Source organism: Camelus bactrianus, chromosome 5, assembly GCF_048773025.1.
Source record: "Camelus bactrianus isolate YW-2024 breed Bactrian camel chromosome 5, ASM4877302v1, whole genome shotgun sequence".
NCBI classification, from domain to species: Eukaryota; Metazoa; Chordata; class Mammalia; order Artiodactyla; family Camelidae; genus Camelus; species Camelus bactrianus.
The window spans coordinates 35401460-35418335 of NC_133543.1; the positions used below are offsets into that span (position 1 = coordinate 35401460).

At 35.2% G+C, this 16876-nt stretch overlaps 1 protein-coding gene across 10 annotated transcripts in view; it reads left to right on the forward strand.

Annotated features, from left to right (window-relative positions):
* MBD5 (methyl-CpG binding domain protein 5) overlaps positions 1-16876 on the forward strand; it is a 330231-nt gene that overhangs the window by 271647 nt on the left and 41708 nt on the right. For 9 of the 10 annotated variants that reach the window (XM_074363612.1, XM_074363613.1, XM_074363611.1 and 6 more), the window contains 4 exons: positions 2465-3137; positions 6298-6400; positions 7469-7649; positions 11991-14126. In XM_074363612.1, coding sequence (XP_074219713.1) covers positions 3025-3137; positions 6298-6400; positions 7469-7649; positions 11991-14126 — 2533 coding nt within the window. In that variant the 5' untranslated portion in view covers positions 2465-3024. The remainder of the gene's footprint in view (positions 1-2464; positions 3138-6297; positions 6401-7468; positions 7650-11990; positions 14127-16876) is intronic. The other variant, XM_074363610.1, reaches the window with a different exon arrangement.

Genomic DNA, 16876 nt, shown 5'->3' on the forward strand with positions numbered 1-16876 from the left:
CAGATGCTAAAAATTAACAAATTGGATCTGCAGCAGAGGTAGATCTATATATCTCAACAGAGATAGCTCTCAAAACAATGTTAACTTTTAAACGCAAGTTTCAGAATGATAATATATAATAGCATTTATGTAAAATTTTTAAAATACATGTAACGACACCAAATATTGTTTACATATATACATAGGGAATAAACATATAAAAACATAGCCTGGAAGGATACAGAGCAGAATAAGAATGTTGATTGCCTCTTGGCTAGAAGAGGGGGGAATAGGACTAAAAAGAGAAGTGGGATGGAGGGAAGAGGTAGTATTGAACTTCATCTGTAATATCTTCTAAGTGTTTTATTCTTTAAAATAAGCAAAAATGACAAAATGTTTACATTCTGAATTTGGAGTGGTGATTCACAGATTGTTATAGTGAACTTTTTTTAGTGTGTGCTTTTAAAACGTTCTAAAAGCAATGAAAGAAAGTTATCCATGTTTGCAGTGGTTATTATTCTACAGTGAGATTACAGTTCAGTTTTAATTTGCATCTTCAAATGTCTCTGAATTTTCCAAATTTACAAAATGAATGTTGAGAAAATCAATGCCACTTACAGATAAACAGATTACTATGTAGATACTGGACCCCTGCTCTGTAGGGGGTTCCTAAGGCCCTTACAGTTGAGCTACCTCTAGAATGCTGAAGTTTCAGCCAAAAAAAGGATGACCCTCCCACGAACAAAAGGAAGTAAAGGGCTGGCTGCCCCCATGGTGTGGAAATGTAAACCTGGCCATGTCCTGGGGAAGGGAAGCAATGGCGTTAGTCTAAACCAGTGGGTCTGGAAGTTGAGTATGCATTAGCCTCATCTACAGGGCTTGTTTGAGAAGATTGTCCCCTCAGGGATTCTAATTCAGAAAGCCTGGAGTCAGGCTTGTGGATTTGCATTTCTGACACATTCCCCATGTTATTAACAACAATGATGCTTGTCCCAGGCCCTGTGGAGTGGATCCAGCAATGCAGATTAGTAGCTTGAGTCACTGTTGAGAATGTACTGCTCGGCACTTTACTTTTACCCCACGTTCCTCCCAGTACATTTTTACTCCTTTTCCTAGTGCCTACCAGTGTTTCTCACACCTATCTCCATGGTTCCTGACTTTCAGCTAAATTAGTATATGCTTCATTACACCTTTAATCTGTCTCACAGGCAAGGCTGCAAATTAGGCATATGCCTGAATACATGATGCCTTTTACTACAAAGCATTTTCTTGCTTTCCCAATGAAGAGACCTAAAAAAAGGTTTGAGGTTTAACTTAAATATGTAGGCTTTTAGGAATGCAGATTGAGTAGTTTTGTGTCTATTTATACTATTTAATCTGTTGATTGAGTAATACATGCATATTTAAAACAAAATATTAATTTTTATTTAAATTTTTAAAACAGTTTAAATACTTCTATATGAATCTTAAGACATTGAACATAGTTTTCCAGAGCATATCTTCTTCACTTCCAGTTAAGTTGTTTGAGATTCAGCATTTAATCTGTGAGTGATGTTGTCACTGTATATTTTTATCACAAACCACAAGTCTCACTCCTATAACACTGGAACAGTTTCTTTCATTCATCTTTCAGTGTAATTTCATGAGTCCCACAGTGCAATCATACAGTGTATATTAAATTGATTATAAAAAGGCTTGTTTGCCACAACAAATAATGCTAGCAATTGTGTTATTACATTCTCCACCAGGATTAAGTACTAAATCTTTTTAAATTTTTATTTGCCATCTTTTTTTATTTAACAGTTCTATTAAGATGACCTCTTATAAGCATTCCACATTAGCACTGATTGCTGCTGTTTCAAGCCAGTATGTCTTCCCCAGACAGCAACTTGTGACTTAATAAAGGAATTAAGAACATACCCCATAGTAGAAGGGAATTTGTCAATCTTAACTGCAAAGCAGTTCCCACTCATATCCAAGAACAACGGGGGGAAAACCTCCTCGTACTTGGTAATGTACTGTAAGTTTATTTCCTTTTAATTTTTTCTTAAAAAAAAAAAAAGGAAATCCTTTCTTCTTTAGCTCAATATGGTGATTAGAAAAGTCAGTCATAGGGCTATATAGAGTTAAAGTGTTCAAAAGTGATTGGATTAACACACAGCTTTCTAGTTTTCAGGTCATAAGAGGTGATAGATAATGTTTCTGTGTTTTTATTGTGAGTTAGAAGGAGGTTGTGTGTGTGTATATGTGTAATGCCATTATTATGGGTAATGAGAAAGTTGCAATGGTGAAGAGCAAGCAAATTGGTTTAACTGGAGTAAGTGGATCAGGTTGGAAGAAGAGAACGAGTTGAATTCAACATGTGATTTTGACAGCAGAGGACATCAAAGTGGTTTGGTACACTTACCAGTTTATTTTTAAAAGTGTACAGCTTCTCAATTTTCCGTCATTAAATATAGTGTTTACATATTTACATATGTTTCAGGCTACATTGTTGGAATTTTGAAGACATGAAAACATCAGATGAACCAACGTGCAGCATCTTGGATTCAGATTGGAAGATGAAGAGAAAGTTTAAAGAATGTGGCCTATAAAGGCGGGTAGTACCTGGAAATATTAACTGACTCACACTGTAGAAATGAGACCGGTTTCTAAACAATAGAGGTCATTTTAGTCCAGCATCAAGGTTCAAGACAAAATGTTGAACTAAAAACATACACTCCTCCCCTCCCCCACTTCAGACAGGTGCCAGCATTGGTGAATATGATTTTCCTTAGTCAGAAGCACTCGTTTTTACCCATGTAGACCATCCTTAGAAGTTAAATATTGGTTATTTAATGTAGATGATAATGGGAAACTGATTTTCTCTACAATGGCAGATTTCAAGGACTTGGTTCCAAACTGAGCCGAAGCTTCCCAATGCATTTTGTACAGTCTGGGGAAAACTGTGCTGCGTTGGCCATTTTTGAAAGCCATGATGCCCTGTAAAATAAGGATATCATCTTATTGCTGATATCTTTGGGGAGTCCCAAGCAGACACAGAAAATGAATGGAGGCAAGGAGTGTGACGGAGGGGACAAGGATGGAGGTCTTCCAGCTATACAAGTTCCTGTGGGTTGGCAGCGTCGTGTGGATCAAAACGGAGTGCTTTATGTCAGGTGAGCCCTTATTATTACCTCATTACCTCCAAGTTTGCGATCTCAAAACGAAGGAGGATAATCTTTTCCTCTGAGGTTGAAAAATACTGAGACTGACAGCACCTCAAATCAGTTTGAATAAATGATCTTTGTGCTGGAAATACTCGAGTGTTTTTATTCTATATTATTTTGCAATGTAAATTGCCTTAGGTAACGAGAGAATTTTTGTGCCTTGTTTGTTTTCATATAAAATTTCATTCTGCTTATCTCTGTAACAAGGATAAAGAAAAATATGAAGATTTCTGAAAGAAACATAAGCATCATTACTGTATTCACAGAAGAATGTGAAATACTGAAAATAGACCCAGTGTCTCTTGACAGCATTATAGTGTCCTTCATAGTGCTTCAGCTGACTATTCTGATGTTAGGTTGAGTGTTTTTATATACAGGCAATCTCAAGTATTAGTTTCTTAATGCCTGATATTAACTAAAAATAATTCCCCTGTTTTTTCTGTAGTTTTTAACTCTATTTCCTGCTTATAATAGTAAAAAAGAAAAAGTCATGATGGAGTCATCTCACAAGTAAAAAGCATGCAAATAACATGTAAATACCTGCTTTTTAAAGTTTTGACGGCATTTATTGTGTAGAACAAGTTGAATGAAATAACTGAACTGTTGGCAAGAAGTTTTAGTCTTATGATTAAGTAATTGGCACCTAAGTTCCTTACTTTGTAGTTTATCAATGAGTATATGATTAGGATACCATAAATCTTTGCAACAACTATTACAAATAGAATTTTTTAAGAGATATCTCAGTGCATCATAACATTAATGCTATTACTTTCAGTGTGGTTATTTGTCTCTCAGCTTCAACAGAATTCTCATTTATGCAAAGATGTATTTATACGAATGAGGAATTTAATTTAATTTGTTAACAAACTGCCAGAAATACTTTGTTATCAGTATAATATAGCAAGATATCAGTGTTAATGTTCATATTTATGGTTGTTCTAGTTTGTAAGCAGCAACATATATATTCAACTTAGAGCAAATAACTCCAAAATCTTGATAATTTCATTTTCGGGGTTTTTTATTTGTTTTGTTTTACTTCATCTTCACCTCTGTGGAAGATAAATAATTTTTTCAGCTTGCTGAGAGAGTTAAGTTAAAGCAAATAAAGTCTGGGACTCTGTCAGTTATCTTGTTATGATTTTCCAAGTCTGAGTAGACGTCACTGTTACTGTGAGTTAGTTTGAGCTCTCCCAATCCAGTCTGTACACTAAAGATTAGTTTGGAAACTAACCTTGCTAGATAAGGTGAAACACCTTCAGATAAATTCAGTTAGCATGGGTTTAATTTGTTTTCATATGACTGGTTAAATTACTGCTTGAACATATATGAAGCTAGCCCTCCTTCTACAGCTCCCTTTGCAATGTGCAGTTTGCTTACAATTTTTAGGTTAGTCTCCAGCTGCTCCTGCCTCAGGGTGGCATTGAGGCTGCACATTGAATTTCCCACCTGCTTCCAATCTTCTAAGCTTTATCTATGCCATAAGACTTGTAACTATTTTTGTGTTAATTATTACTCCCAAAAGTTAATTAAAGAGCAACAACTGAAGGAAAGAACCCAACTGACTGATTGAGAGGAAGTGTTTTTAAAGAGTCTAGAGTAGAGCACTGTAATAGAATTCAGGAATTCTTGTCTTCAAGTTTAATTTTACAATTAAATTCCTCTAGGATTCAGTCACACAGTTTCTTTAACTATAACACGTTAGACAGTTTCTTTTCACAAAATTTACCAAGTCTTTGCATGATGACTGTGGTTTTATTTCATCAAAATTATCAGACCTCCAAAAACATCTTGCTGCCCATATTGATGGGATGGAACTCTAGTCTGTAGTATGGGAATTACTATTCTTTGTGTATCATCTGAAAAATATTGTTAGCCTAAACAAATGAATGGGTGAGTTAACAAAGTTGAGGGTTTTAATTCTGATTTTCTACATGCAAAATTCACTTATATGATTGTCCATAAATTAAATATGAATTGCATTTTAAAGCTGGTTTATTCATAGATACAAAACTACTCCCTGTGTTTTTGTAGAAGCAGAATAGTCTTCCACCAGTAGTGTAATGCTTTGCTTATAAAATGGGGAGTATTATTTCTGGATAAATTTTATCAGAAAGCTTAAGTGAAGGTTCTGATAAATAGTCGTAAATAAAAGATATTCTTGAATGAAAAGTATATAATAATTTTCAAAATATAATATGCATACAAGTTGTAAAATCAACACATTAATAAAAGTCCTAAAGTGCAAATTGCTTGTTTTAAACTAACCCTCATTGTAAATAAAACATTAAAGACTTATCCTGTCATCTGAATTAGTACTTAATCTGTAGACTTGAATTTGATCAGTATTCACATTATCATGCTGACTTCTGTGACCTGACGACTAGTAACATTGAGAGCACTACCCAGTAAGCAGTGAGTAACCAAAGACCTGCAAGGCACCTTGCTGCCATCTAAATCCCTGTTTCCTCAAGAGTTCCCCATTCTTTGTCAGCTCTGCGTGGCTCTCTCCTTATCAGTGCAGCTTGGCTCTTCAGTAGAAGTTGAGTTGAGCCACACTGATCTATCTTCATAGATGAAGGGGGAAAAAAAAGAGAAGCCAGTTTTCACACACGGACAACTTGGTTCCAGACTCCAAAATTAAAGGGCAGAACTTGTTGGCTCAAACTTTTGTAAACTTAGTGACTTCCTGGTTTGACCTCCAGCATGTTCCTAAATTTCAGTTTTCCCTCAAACAGCTTTAGAAGTAGATCTTCTAGTTTAAAATGATAGTGATTACTTCCATGTAGTTTTCTTGTTCCTTTCTTGCCTGCTCTTTCTTAAGAATAATAGCATTTTTCCCATCCTTAGTCCACTCTTGGTTTTCAAAATACTTATATTTACTTTTCTATGAAGATCTGTATTTTTCTGAGAAATATTTTGGTTCAAAAGAAAGAGCGATAGTGTTAAAGGCTATAATTTAGTAGCTAACATAATATTGACAAAGAAAATGCTTTTCCTTAGTAGGAAAATATTATCCTGCAAAGGACAGTAAGACTATAAATTATGCCTTTTTCATGTAATATGTGCAGTCAGAATTATTTCCTGATGTTTTTTTAAACTATTTTTACAGTCCCAGTGGGTCTTTGTTATCTTGCTTGGAGCAGGTTAAAACATACCTGCTTACTGACGGAACATGCAAGTGTGGCTTGGAATGTCCTCTTATTCTTCCCAAGGTAATCATTTTGCAATAGATGTATCAGCAATTTCCTATTTTTAGGTGTTTCATATATTTGCTTTTCTCATTTGGCATTTCATGTTTATATTACTTCTCCAATTATATATACGTTTTTAAGTCTTTAATTAGTTATCTTTTGTATGCATTTTGGAATGCTTAAAGACTGTGGAAAATAGTTCAAGTCCAAGAGTCATTTTCAAAGGTGACAGACCTATATTCATATTAAATATTTCATCAAAACCTCTTTTGCATCTTTTAATTAGAGCTATACCCATGCTCACTATTTAACAGTGCAATATTTTCTTTCCCTACTGCTCAGTCTACAGTGTTATTTTTAGCACTGGTGTTGATAAATCTGCCACAAATATTTCTAAAATCACAAAGCTGAACCTCCTAGCCAAAAATGAAACTGTTTTACTCCTTCACAAGGCACAAAGTAAAATCATTTTAGATGATAAAATATTTACTATAGAAATAGATTATTATTCTCTGAATATCTGTAATAGTGCTAATTTTATGAACTAAAGATTAATAGACAACTTAATCTTTTTATTTGTGTGTCACCCCATTCAAAAAAAAACCATTTGAAACAGCTTGTAAGTATATACACAATAAGTATTTTTAAATAGAGTAGTATATTTTTTAAATCAGTGATAAGGTGATATTAATATAGCAATAAAATAAAGCCAAAGAAAAAGTTAGTATGCAGCGATGTCAGATTTTAGGGTTTTTTTAAACTATACTTCATCTGTTTTTGTATTGTTGTAACATCAGGAAGTATCTAAAATTGGGAACATTATCAGATATGTTATACCTTTCCATATGCTTCTCTTTGCTATCTTAGAATCAGGATAATTTTCATTATTTACCCAGCCACTAAAAACCATAAGTTCAGCGGAAGTAATTATTACGTTTTATATAAAGTTGCTTTTCTTAAATTTAAAAATTTGAGAAAGTTTTATTCAGATTTATGGGTTAATCTATGCAAAACTTTTTTTTAACAAGGAGATCTTTTTACTTTATATTTTTACAGACATATTTTAAACAAAGACTGTGCTTTTTCCAGGTGTTTAATTTTGATCCTGGAGCTGCTGTGAAACAGAGAACTGCAGAAGATGTTAAAGCAGATGAAGATGTCACAAAGCTATGCATACATAAAAGAAAAATCATTGCAGTGGCCACACTTCATAAAAGCATGGAAGCCCCACATCCTTCTCTGGTGCTCACCAGTCCCGGAGGAGGAACAAGTATGTAATATGCAAAGGGTTTAGGAGTTTTCCTCTCCCACTCTTCTCCTGGAGAAGGAGTCACTAGAAATCACTTTGCCAAGCTTTTCTGACATGCACAATGCATTTAAAATTATGTGGATTTTATCATATTACTACAAAGAGCAAACAAAATTACTTTGGAAAATTCCCATGAAGTTGTCTCCCAAAATTTCCTATCCAGATCATTAGTTAAGTGAGCAGAATAAACACTGACCGGCACATAACATATGCTATGGAGGTACATAGAGCTGAGCTAACAAAAGAGAAAGTGCCACTGGTTTTTAGGAAACAAATGTAGTCTTTTTATTTTTACTAGGGCTGCATTGGAATGTGTGGTATCACGTCTGCAAATGCAACTAGCAATGCTGTCCGGAACTAGCAGTGTCATTCTTTCAGTCATTTCACAGTTACTTATTGAACATCTACTAACAGAAGTCACCCTGCCAGGAACTTTTTATACCTCCATCTAACACACATATATGCATACATGCTTTCATTTTTGAAAAATTTCAAAGCTGCAGAAAAATTTCATGAACAGCTCATTGAGTACCCATGTACTCTTCACCTAGATTTATCAATTAACATTTTGTTGCAGGAGTTGCATATATTGTGACAATTCATCCCTGAATATTTCAGTACACATGGATGTTCTTCTACATAAACCACAGTCTAATTATCACATTCAAGAAATTTAAAACTGATATCATAGTGTTACTGTTATGCAGTCTATATTCACATTTCTCCAGTTGTCTTAATAATTTCTTACAGTTTTTTTTAATTCGATGTTTTTTTAAAATCCAGGTTGCAAAGACTGTGCAACTGCAAGTAGTTGTTAATGTTTGTTTAATCTACATCAGTTCCCCAGTCTTTTTAAATCTTTCATGACATTGGTATTTTTTGAAGAGTCTACACCAGTTTTACAGATGCTCCTCAATTTGGGTTTGCCTAATTACTTCCTCATTTATATTCAGGTTAAACACAGTTTGGTAGGATTGCTGCTTAGGTGATGTTATGTCCTCATTAAGAAGCACATAATGTCAGTTTATCCTATAGTGATGACATTAAGTTTGATTGTTTGTTAAAGTTATGTACATTGTTGAGGTACATTTTCCCTTTATGATTAATATGTAATTTGTGGAATTTCACTTTGAGGAACTTCTTTTCTTAAGGGCTAGAATATGAACTCTCCAAAATATCACAGTTAACACTTAAATAATGGTTCTGGATAAATTATGCCTGAACACCAAAGCATTTGTTTATGAAGGATAACATTGTTCTGCACAGTTCTGAAAAACAGGGGTGAGGACTATAACCTGAAGTGATCAGAGAAGACTTCACGGTAGAACGCAAATTTGAACCAGCTCTGGAAAATGGTAGGATTCAGATATATAAGGGAAATAAGAAAATTCTTGTCCGAAAGGAGTATGGCATAATTAAGGAATGATGTGGAAACTAATCTGGCTTGAGTGGAAAATTAAGCCTGCGTAGTTAAATTGAGGCTAAATCACTGACAGCTTTAGACACAAAGAGAAGTCGTGACACTGTATAGGTCATTAAAGATTCACACTTAGAATTCCCATGAAGAGAGCCGGGAAAGACAAATCTGGCAGTTACTAGCAGAGAGCTCCTCTCCCATAACCCTCTAACCTTTAAACTTTAACAGGAATGATCAGAAAAAATTACTCCACTAAGGTATGTAAGAAAGAAAAATATTTTAGCAAATTTTTCTTTTTCTTTTAATGAGCTACTTTTTTTTAAGTTATAAGATATTGCAATAATTTGAAGACATTTAATAGTAATAAATGACTTAAAATGTACCATTATCCTGCAACCTTGGTGTAAGTATGTTTTCATTTTTGCATCTTACCTTGCACATGTGTTTGCACATACTCACATCTGCTGCCATTCTCACATCTTACCAAACTGTTTCACCTCTATCTTGTTGCCTTTTTAATGACTCAAGCATAATCTTGATCTAGGCCCTTTGTCATACCTATACATGCAAGTTTCATTATTGAAATTAAATGTAAATATTTAACTAGTACAGGTATAAGAGGTATATCTCCATTTCCTTTTAAAATGTTATGATTTATTAGATTAATTTCTACTCTTTTTTCCAGCTTTAAACATAGTATTGATTTCAATTTTGTAACTTTAAAGTATTAGGTTGGGATTTAAATCATTAAAAGTTCAGAAGACACATGTAGTAGTTTTCTATTTTACATCCATAAACATATAATTAGTTTCTGTTTATTCTTTGGAAAGTTCCTTCTGAATATACAGGAAAGCACTAAACAGGTGCCTGGCATTTACATTTGCCAACTCTTGTGATACTTGAGTTCCTAACTGCAACATAACAAAATAGCATGACTTTTGTTTATTTGTTTAGTATTCCTGTTATTTTAAAGATGGTAAGTATTTTTCTCAAGTATGAAAGAAATCCTTTCTAAACCACAGCTACTTTCCAAATTCTGTTGAATATAAAAATGCCAATGTCTATATTTTTAGTTATTGAACTGTAGATAATTATATAGATAAACAAAAAAATACAGCTTGGTGGTTTTATTACTAAAGAGGATGCAATCAGTCCTCTAATAATGCTAGTGATGTTAACACAGACAACTGTGTTCTTACTATATGCCAAGCACATTGCCCCAAATATTTTTCATATATTATTTCTTTGATTACAAACTTTAAAAATCTTTCCTTATCAGGAAAATAAATTCAATTGATTTCATCTGCTGCAATTCTCTTATTTGATTGGTTCTCAACTTTTCATATATTATATTCAGAAATCACTCTATCAAAGAATCTCTACAATGCTAGAAACAGAAAGCCCACATTTCCCAAGAAAAATATATGTTTGCCACATTCTCTTCTTGAATATACCATATCAAGACTTCTGTTTACCCCAGGTTAAGAACCACTGTCTTAGAAATTGTTATGTTATGATTTGACCTGTATACTACCCAGCTGGTAGGAGAAGTGTATTTATTTTAAATGTGCTGTTATCCATTTAAGTAAATATACCTCGGGGTGCAAATGAATCCATATATACTTGCTGATATGTTGTAAGTCTCAGAATTGAGATGGCCAGTATATGGTATGAACAGACCACCCTCATCTCCTGTGCCTGTTGTAGACTCATTGGTGTTTTCTCACAGAGCCCAGCTACAGCTCAGCATCCTTCAACACAGCTCTCTGAGCAGCCACCACTAACCAGTTGATGGGAATTTGCATGTGAAACTAATTTCATGTGCCATCCCTGTTTTAGAAGTCACAACTTTATAAAATAGTTAAACATTGTTAGGGGCTAAAAAATACTTAAACCTAGAATTCTGACATGATAGAATGAAAATTCTGTATGATGAACCAGCTTGCTTTTGTTGACTATATTCTGTCTGATCTCCAAAAGAACTGAAGGGATTCCAAAAAGCCAGCGAGGGAGCAATGCACTGTGAAAAAAGAGAATACTCAGTTGGAACCCAGTACTGAAGATGTTCATACTCTGACTAAATTTTGCTTAAGAATTCTATCCTAATAAAAGAATTACAATCTTCTACCAAAGTTGGTTGACTAAGGCTGTTTTTACAACAATGACTGATAAAGGGCAAAGAAATTGCAGCGTTTCAGTATTACAAACTTGATATGAAGTTAGTGTGATTGCAGTATCAGTGTTTACTGTTGTTATCACGCCCATTATAAAAGATTCAGAATCCCATTCACTTAATTCACAAAAATTAAGACTTCTTCACTCTCACAGTAAAAGTGTTGGGATAAGGAAGAGTTTCTGTGGCTGTCCTGAGGAGATTTTAGTAAGGCTTGAGATATTTATACGATTAACATTTTTTCTGGGGAAAATGACAATTCATTTAAATCACCCACAAAAATATTTCGCCACACAGTTTGTAATTTTCTATTGTTAACTGTGTTCTTAAAAATTTCAAATCCAAAAGATAGTAACATCAGCATTTCCATCTGGGCTGTCGATCTTGATTTTGCACGTTATATGTATTACTAGAGTGGCTAATGCCAGTATGTATGGATTCAGAACCCCATCCTTTCTCAACAGTTACGAGATAAACAGGAGTAATGAGCAGTTACTGAGAACCTTCGGTCAGCTAAGGGAGAATAATGTGCATTGTTCAATCAAAATTTAATGTAGAGTACAGAACTTTCTATTAATTGCAAAGTTTCTATTCACCGATTTCTTTTTCCGGATGCCCTCCCTTCCTCATTTCCTCTTTTCCTTCCCTCACCCCATCCCAACGCGAAAGAATTGAGACTACTAACAAAATTTTTGTTTCTCTTTCACATCAGATGCAACTCCAGTAGTACCTTCACGGGCAGCAACTCCAAGATCTGTAAGAAATAAGTCTCATGAAGGAATTACAAATTCTGTAATGCCTGAATGTAAGAATCCTTTCAAGTTAATGATTGGATCGTCAAATGCCATGGGAAGGCTGTATGTACAAGAACTGCCTGGAAGCCAGCAACAAGAACTCCACCCTGTCTACCCCCGGCAGAGATTGGGCAGCAGTGAACACGGACAGAAATCTCCATTCCGTGGCAGCCATGGAGGCCTGCCCAGTCCAGCATCGTCAGGTTCCCAGATATATGGAGATGGCTCAATCTCTCCAAGAACTGACCCACTTGGAAGCCCTGATGTTTTCACAAGAAGTAATCCTGGGTTTCATGGAGCTCCCAGTTCTAGTCCTATTCACCTGAATAGGACTCCTCTTTCTCCACCTTCAGTAATGCTACATGGTTCTCCTGTACAGTCATCCTGTGCAATGGCTGGAAGGACTAACATACCTCTTTCCCCAACCTTGACTACAAAGAGTCCAGTAATGAAAAAACCAATGTGTAATTTTTCAACTAATATGGAAATACCACGAGCAATGTTCCACCACAAACCACCCCAAGGCCCACCTCCCCCTCCTCCACCTTCTTGTGCTCTTCAGAAAAAGCCATTAACATCTGAGAAAGATCCACTCGGCATTCTTGACCCTATACCTAGTAAACCGGTGAATCAGAACCCTGTTATCATTAATCCAACTAGTTTCCATTCAAATGTCCACTCTCAGGTACCTGTGATGAATGTAAGCATGCCTCCTGCTGTTGTTCCTTTGCCAAGTAATCTCCCTTTGCCAACCGTAAAACCTGGTCACATGAATCATGGGAGTCATGTACAAAGAATTCAGCATTCAGCTTCAACCTCCCTGTCCCCTTCTCCAGTGACATCCCCAGTGCACATGATGGGGACTGGAATTGGAAGGATTGAAGCATCGCCCCAAAGATCACGCTCATCTTCCACATCATCAGATCACGGAAATTTCATGATGCCACCTCTAGGACCCCAGGCCACTTGTAGTGGTATTAAGGTTCCACCCAGGTCACCAAGGTCAACAATAGGGTCCCCAAGGCCATCAATGCCATCAAGCCCTTCTACCAAGTCCGATGGACATCATCAGTACAAGGATATCCCTAACCCATTAATTGCTGGAATGAGTAATGTACTAAATACCCCAAGCAGTGCAGCTTTTCCTACTGCATCTGCCGGAAGTGGTTCTGTAAAGAGTCAGCCTGGTTTGCTGGGAATGCCTTTAAATCAGATCTTGAACCAGCACAATGCTGCCTCCTTTCCAGCAAGTAGTTTACTCTCAGCAGCAGCCAAAGCACAGCTAGCAAATCAAAACAAACTTGCTGGTAACAACAGTAGCAGCAGTAGCAATTCTGGAGCTGTTGCTGGCAGTGGCAACACTGAAGGACATAGCACTTTAAACACCATGTTCCCTCCTACTGCCAACATGCTTCTCCCAACAGGTGAAGGGCAAAGTGGTCGAGCAGCACTAAGAGATAAGCTGATGTCTCAGCAGAAAGACTCGTTGCGGAAAAGAAAACAGCCACCTACCACAGTGTTGAGTTTGCTCAGACAGTCTCAAATGGATAGTTCTGCAGTTCCTAAACCTGGACCCGACTTGCTAAGGAAGCAGGGTCAGGGGTCGTTTCCCATCAGTTCAATGTCTCAGTTACTACAGTCTATGAGTTGTCAAAGCTCTCACTTGAGTAGCAATAGTACCCCGGGTTGTGGGGGCTCAAATACTGCATTGCCTTGCTCTGCTAACCAGCTGCATTTTACCGATCCCAATATGAACTCCAGTGTTCTTCAGAATTCACTGACACAGAACATACCTTTAAGAGGGGAAGCCGTGCACTGCCACAATGCAAACACTAACTTTGTTCACAGTAACAGTCCAGTCCCAAACCACCATCTTGCAGGTTTAATAAATCAGATTCAGGCTAGCGGGAACTGTGGGATGCTCAGTCAGTCGGGCATGGCTTTAGGAAATTCATTACATCCCAATCCACCTCAGTCAAGAATTTCAACGTCCTCCACTCCAGTGATACCAAACAGCATTGTTAGCAGCTATAATCAAACAAGTTCTGAAGCAGGTATGGTTTTATTAGAAAAAAGTACCCAAAGGTACTAAACTTTTATACGTTTTTTAAAATTTGTACCAAAATATTTATTATGATAAGAAATGATCCTTTCCCCATTGTGAAATTCTCATCATTTCTTTAGTATTTATAATTTTATTTACAGAGTGCTAGGGACTTGTCTATTAGAAAAAAATAACAGCCAAGAGGATTCCATGTGTTTCCGTTATTTGTTGTCAATCTGTGTCATTTTGATTTTGTTTGACTTTCAGTTGGTTATATAACCATTGGACTCTAAACTACAAAAGAAGCCATAGAAGGCAGGATTTCCTGGTTCATGAGACATGTGCGTGGTCTATGCCAATATAAAAGCCGTTTCCCTTAGATTTTGTTTGTATTCAGGTAAATGAAGCTCATCTTGGAAAACCCAAAAAAGGCAAAAATAAATGGATTTTTTGTTCTTGCTGCTGACCAGAAATAGGTGAATGGATAGGAAAAGGTAACTAGAAGTTGTATGAAGTAGAAAGCTGTCTTCTAATGTGTTTTCTTATCCTAGTTTGCTATTCTTTATTACTATTTGTTTGAAAAAAATTCAAAAATGGATATTGGCTACTCCCTTTTTTAAAAAGGTAATAATTTAAGTTTTCTAATAAAAAAAGGCTTGAAAACCTGATTTCCAGAATTTTTGATCTTGAAATTATTTTACAGTTTTCTTGTAGAACTAAACCATTATTTTTACCATTGACATTATTGTATCTCTTCACCTGCTATTAATGGAGACAAGTTTATTTAAAAGTAGACACATTAGAAAGAACTGTATTTTGTTCAGTAGCATCCTCAGAAATTGCTATAAAAAACTGTAAAGAAGCACTGAAGAGATAAATTCATTGAGCCATCAAAAAATTTGATCATGAAAATATTGGAATGAATATGCCAGACCAACATTAATGATTTGAGAGATTGGTGGGAAATGACAGGGAGGAAATAAAAGATGATTGTAGAGGCAATATTGTTCAGATATGAAAACAGTGGGCCTTTAAAACCCGATTGCTACTGGAAATGAGAAAACTGCTGAGGCTTTTAATAATAATAAGCTATTGTGTAGATATATGTCAACTGTATTCTCCCACTGTGCTGGAACAGCATTATGACCTACATGTCTTTGTTGCTTGTAGCAAAATCAAGTGTTTTCCTTCCTGGCGTCACTGCTTATACCTGCCATTTTCCACAACCTGTGTTATGTGTTATGTTTTGATGTCAGTATTTAATGAAGAACTGTTCATTGACCTCTTGTGTTAAAAAGAATATAAGGTAAAGAAGATAATTGAAATGATTAGTGCCTTCTTGATATTCTTAACCTAAGGAATCTCATGAAACTATTTTTTATGTGTTTAACTGGATATTTATTCCAAAGGGGCTTCCAGCTTTTCAATGACTCATTCCTTTTTGGATAATTCTAAACAAATGAAAATTTAATCTTATGCGTTTAGCAGGTTAAAGTTACATAAAATCAGTAGCTATTTAAAAATACGCTATATTTATTAAGTATACCTTCAATCATTTAGGTGAGACATTGTTAGTCTCATTGTATTATATCTTTAAATTTTGATATCCCTTACCTCAACTTACTTTGTTTCAGGTCTGAGTTCATATTGCAAAGTGTACATATTTTTATTAATGATGTATTTTAATTTATCTATAATGGAAAAGACCAACATTTATTTATATTCTTGTTTCTTCTGATTGTCAAGTTTAGAATTATTTTACATAGTCTTGGACATGTATTTTCTTATGCCATGCATCTCTGTAAAACATCAGATCTGGATTGCCAGTGCTGGGAGTGTCAAAACACACATGTTGAAAATTTATTAATATAAGAAAATTTAGCATAAAAATAGCTAAAAGGGACAGGAATAAATGTCTAGTAATGATATGGATATAACCAATCATGTGTGAGCTAACAGGAAGCATATGCTTGATAAAAATCTAGGTCAGTAAGAATTTTTTAAGCATTAAACCTAATAAAATTAATACTAATTAATGTACATAGATCTGATACACAGCTGGTTATAAAAATGGGTAGATTTACTAATTAGTGTAACTTTTGATGAGCTGAATATTGACGAGATCTCTGATATGTTTCTTGTAGATACACAGTCAACTGTGTCAACTGAATATACTGTCATTATAATTGCTTAGGCTAAGTAGTCATTTACACTGACATTTATTCATCCATCAAATAAATGCCAAAGCTGGGCATTCAGAGTGAGACAGCTAATGACAGTCACAGCTATCCCCTTAAGTTTTGCTAGGTGTTCCTAGCAGACCAGTAAGACATTAGAAGAAAAACACATTTTATTACCTCTAATATGCTAAGTGATTCACATGTATTATTTCTAATTTATGCAGTTTTCCAAAGTATAAAGTATTCTTGTCTTCATTTTACAAATGAATAAATTGAGCCTCAGAGAACTTAAATAACTGTCCAAGATCATACATAACTGAATTAGGACTTAAACTCAGGTTCATCTGATTCTAAAATCCATTTTCTTCCCAGCTGCGTAAGTTCTTCATCTGAAACATTTAGTTGTCAAAAATACTGTTTCCACTTTCAAGTCTTTAAAAATATCCAACAGATAGTGAATTAATGCACATTGATGCAATTGTAAAATTAATGTAAAATTCTGATGCACTTTTAGACAAAAGTCAAGTTATTTTGCCTTCTCTCTTTGGACTCTAATATCCTAGTATATTAATTAGGATGT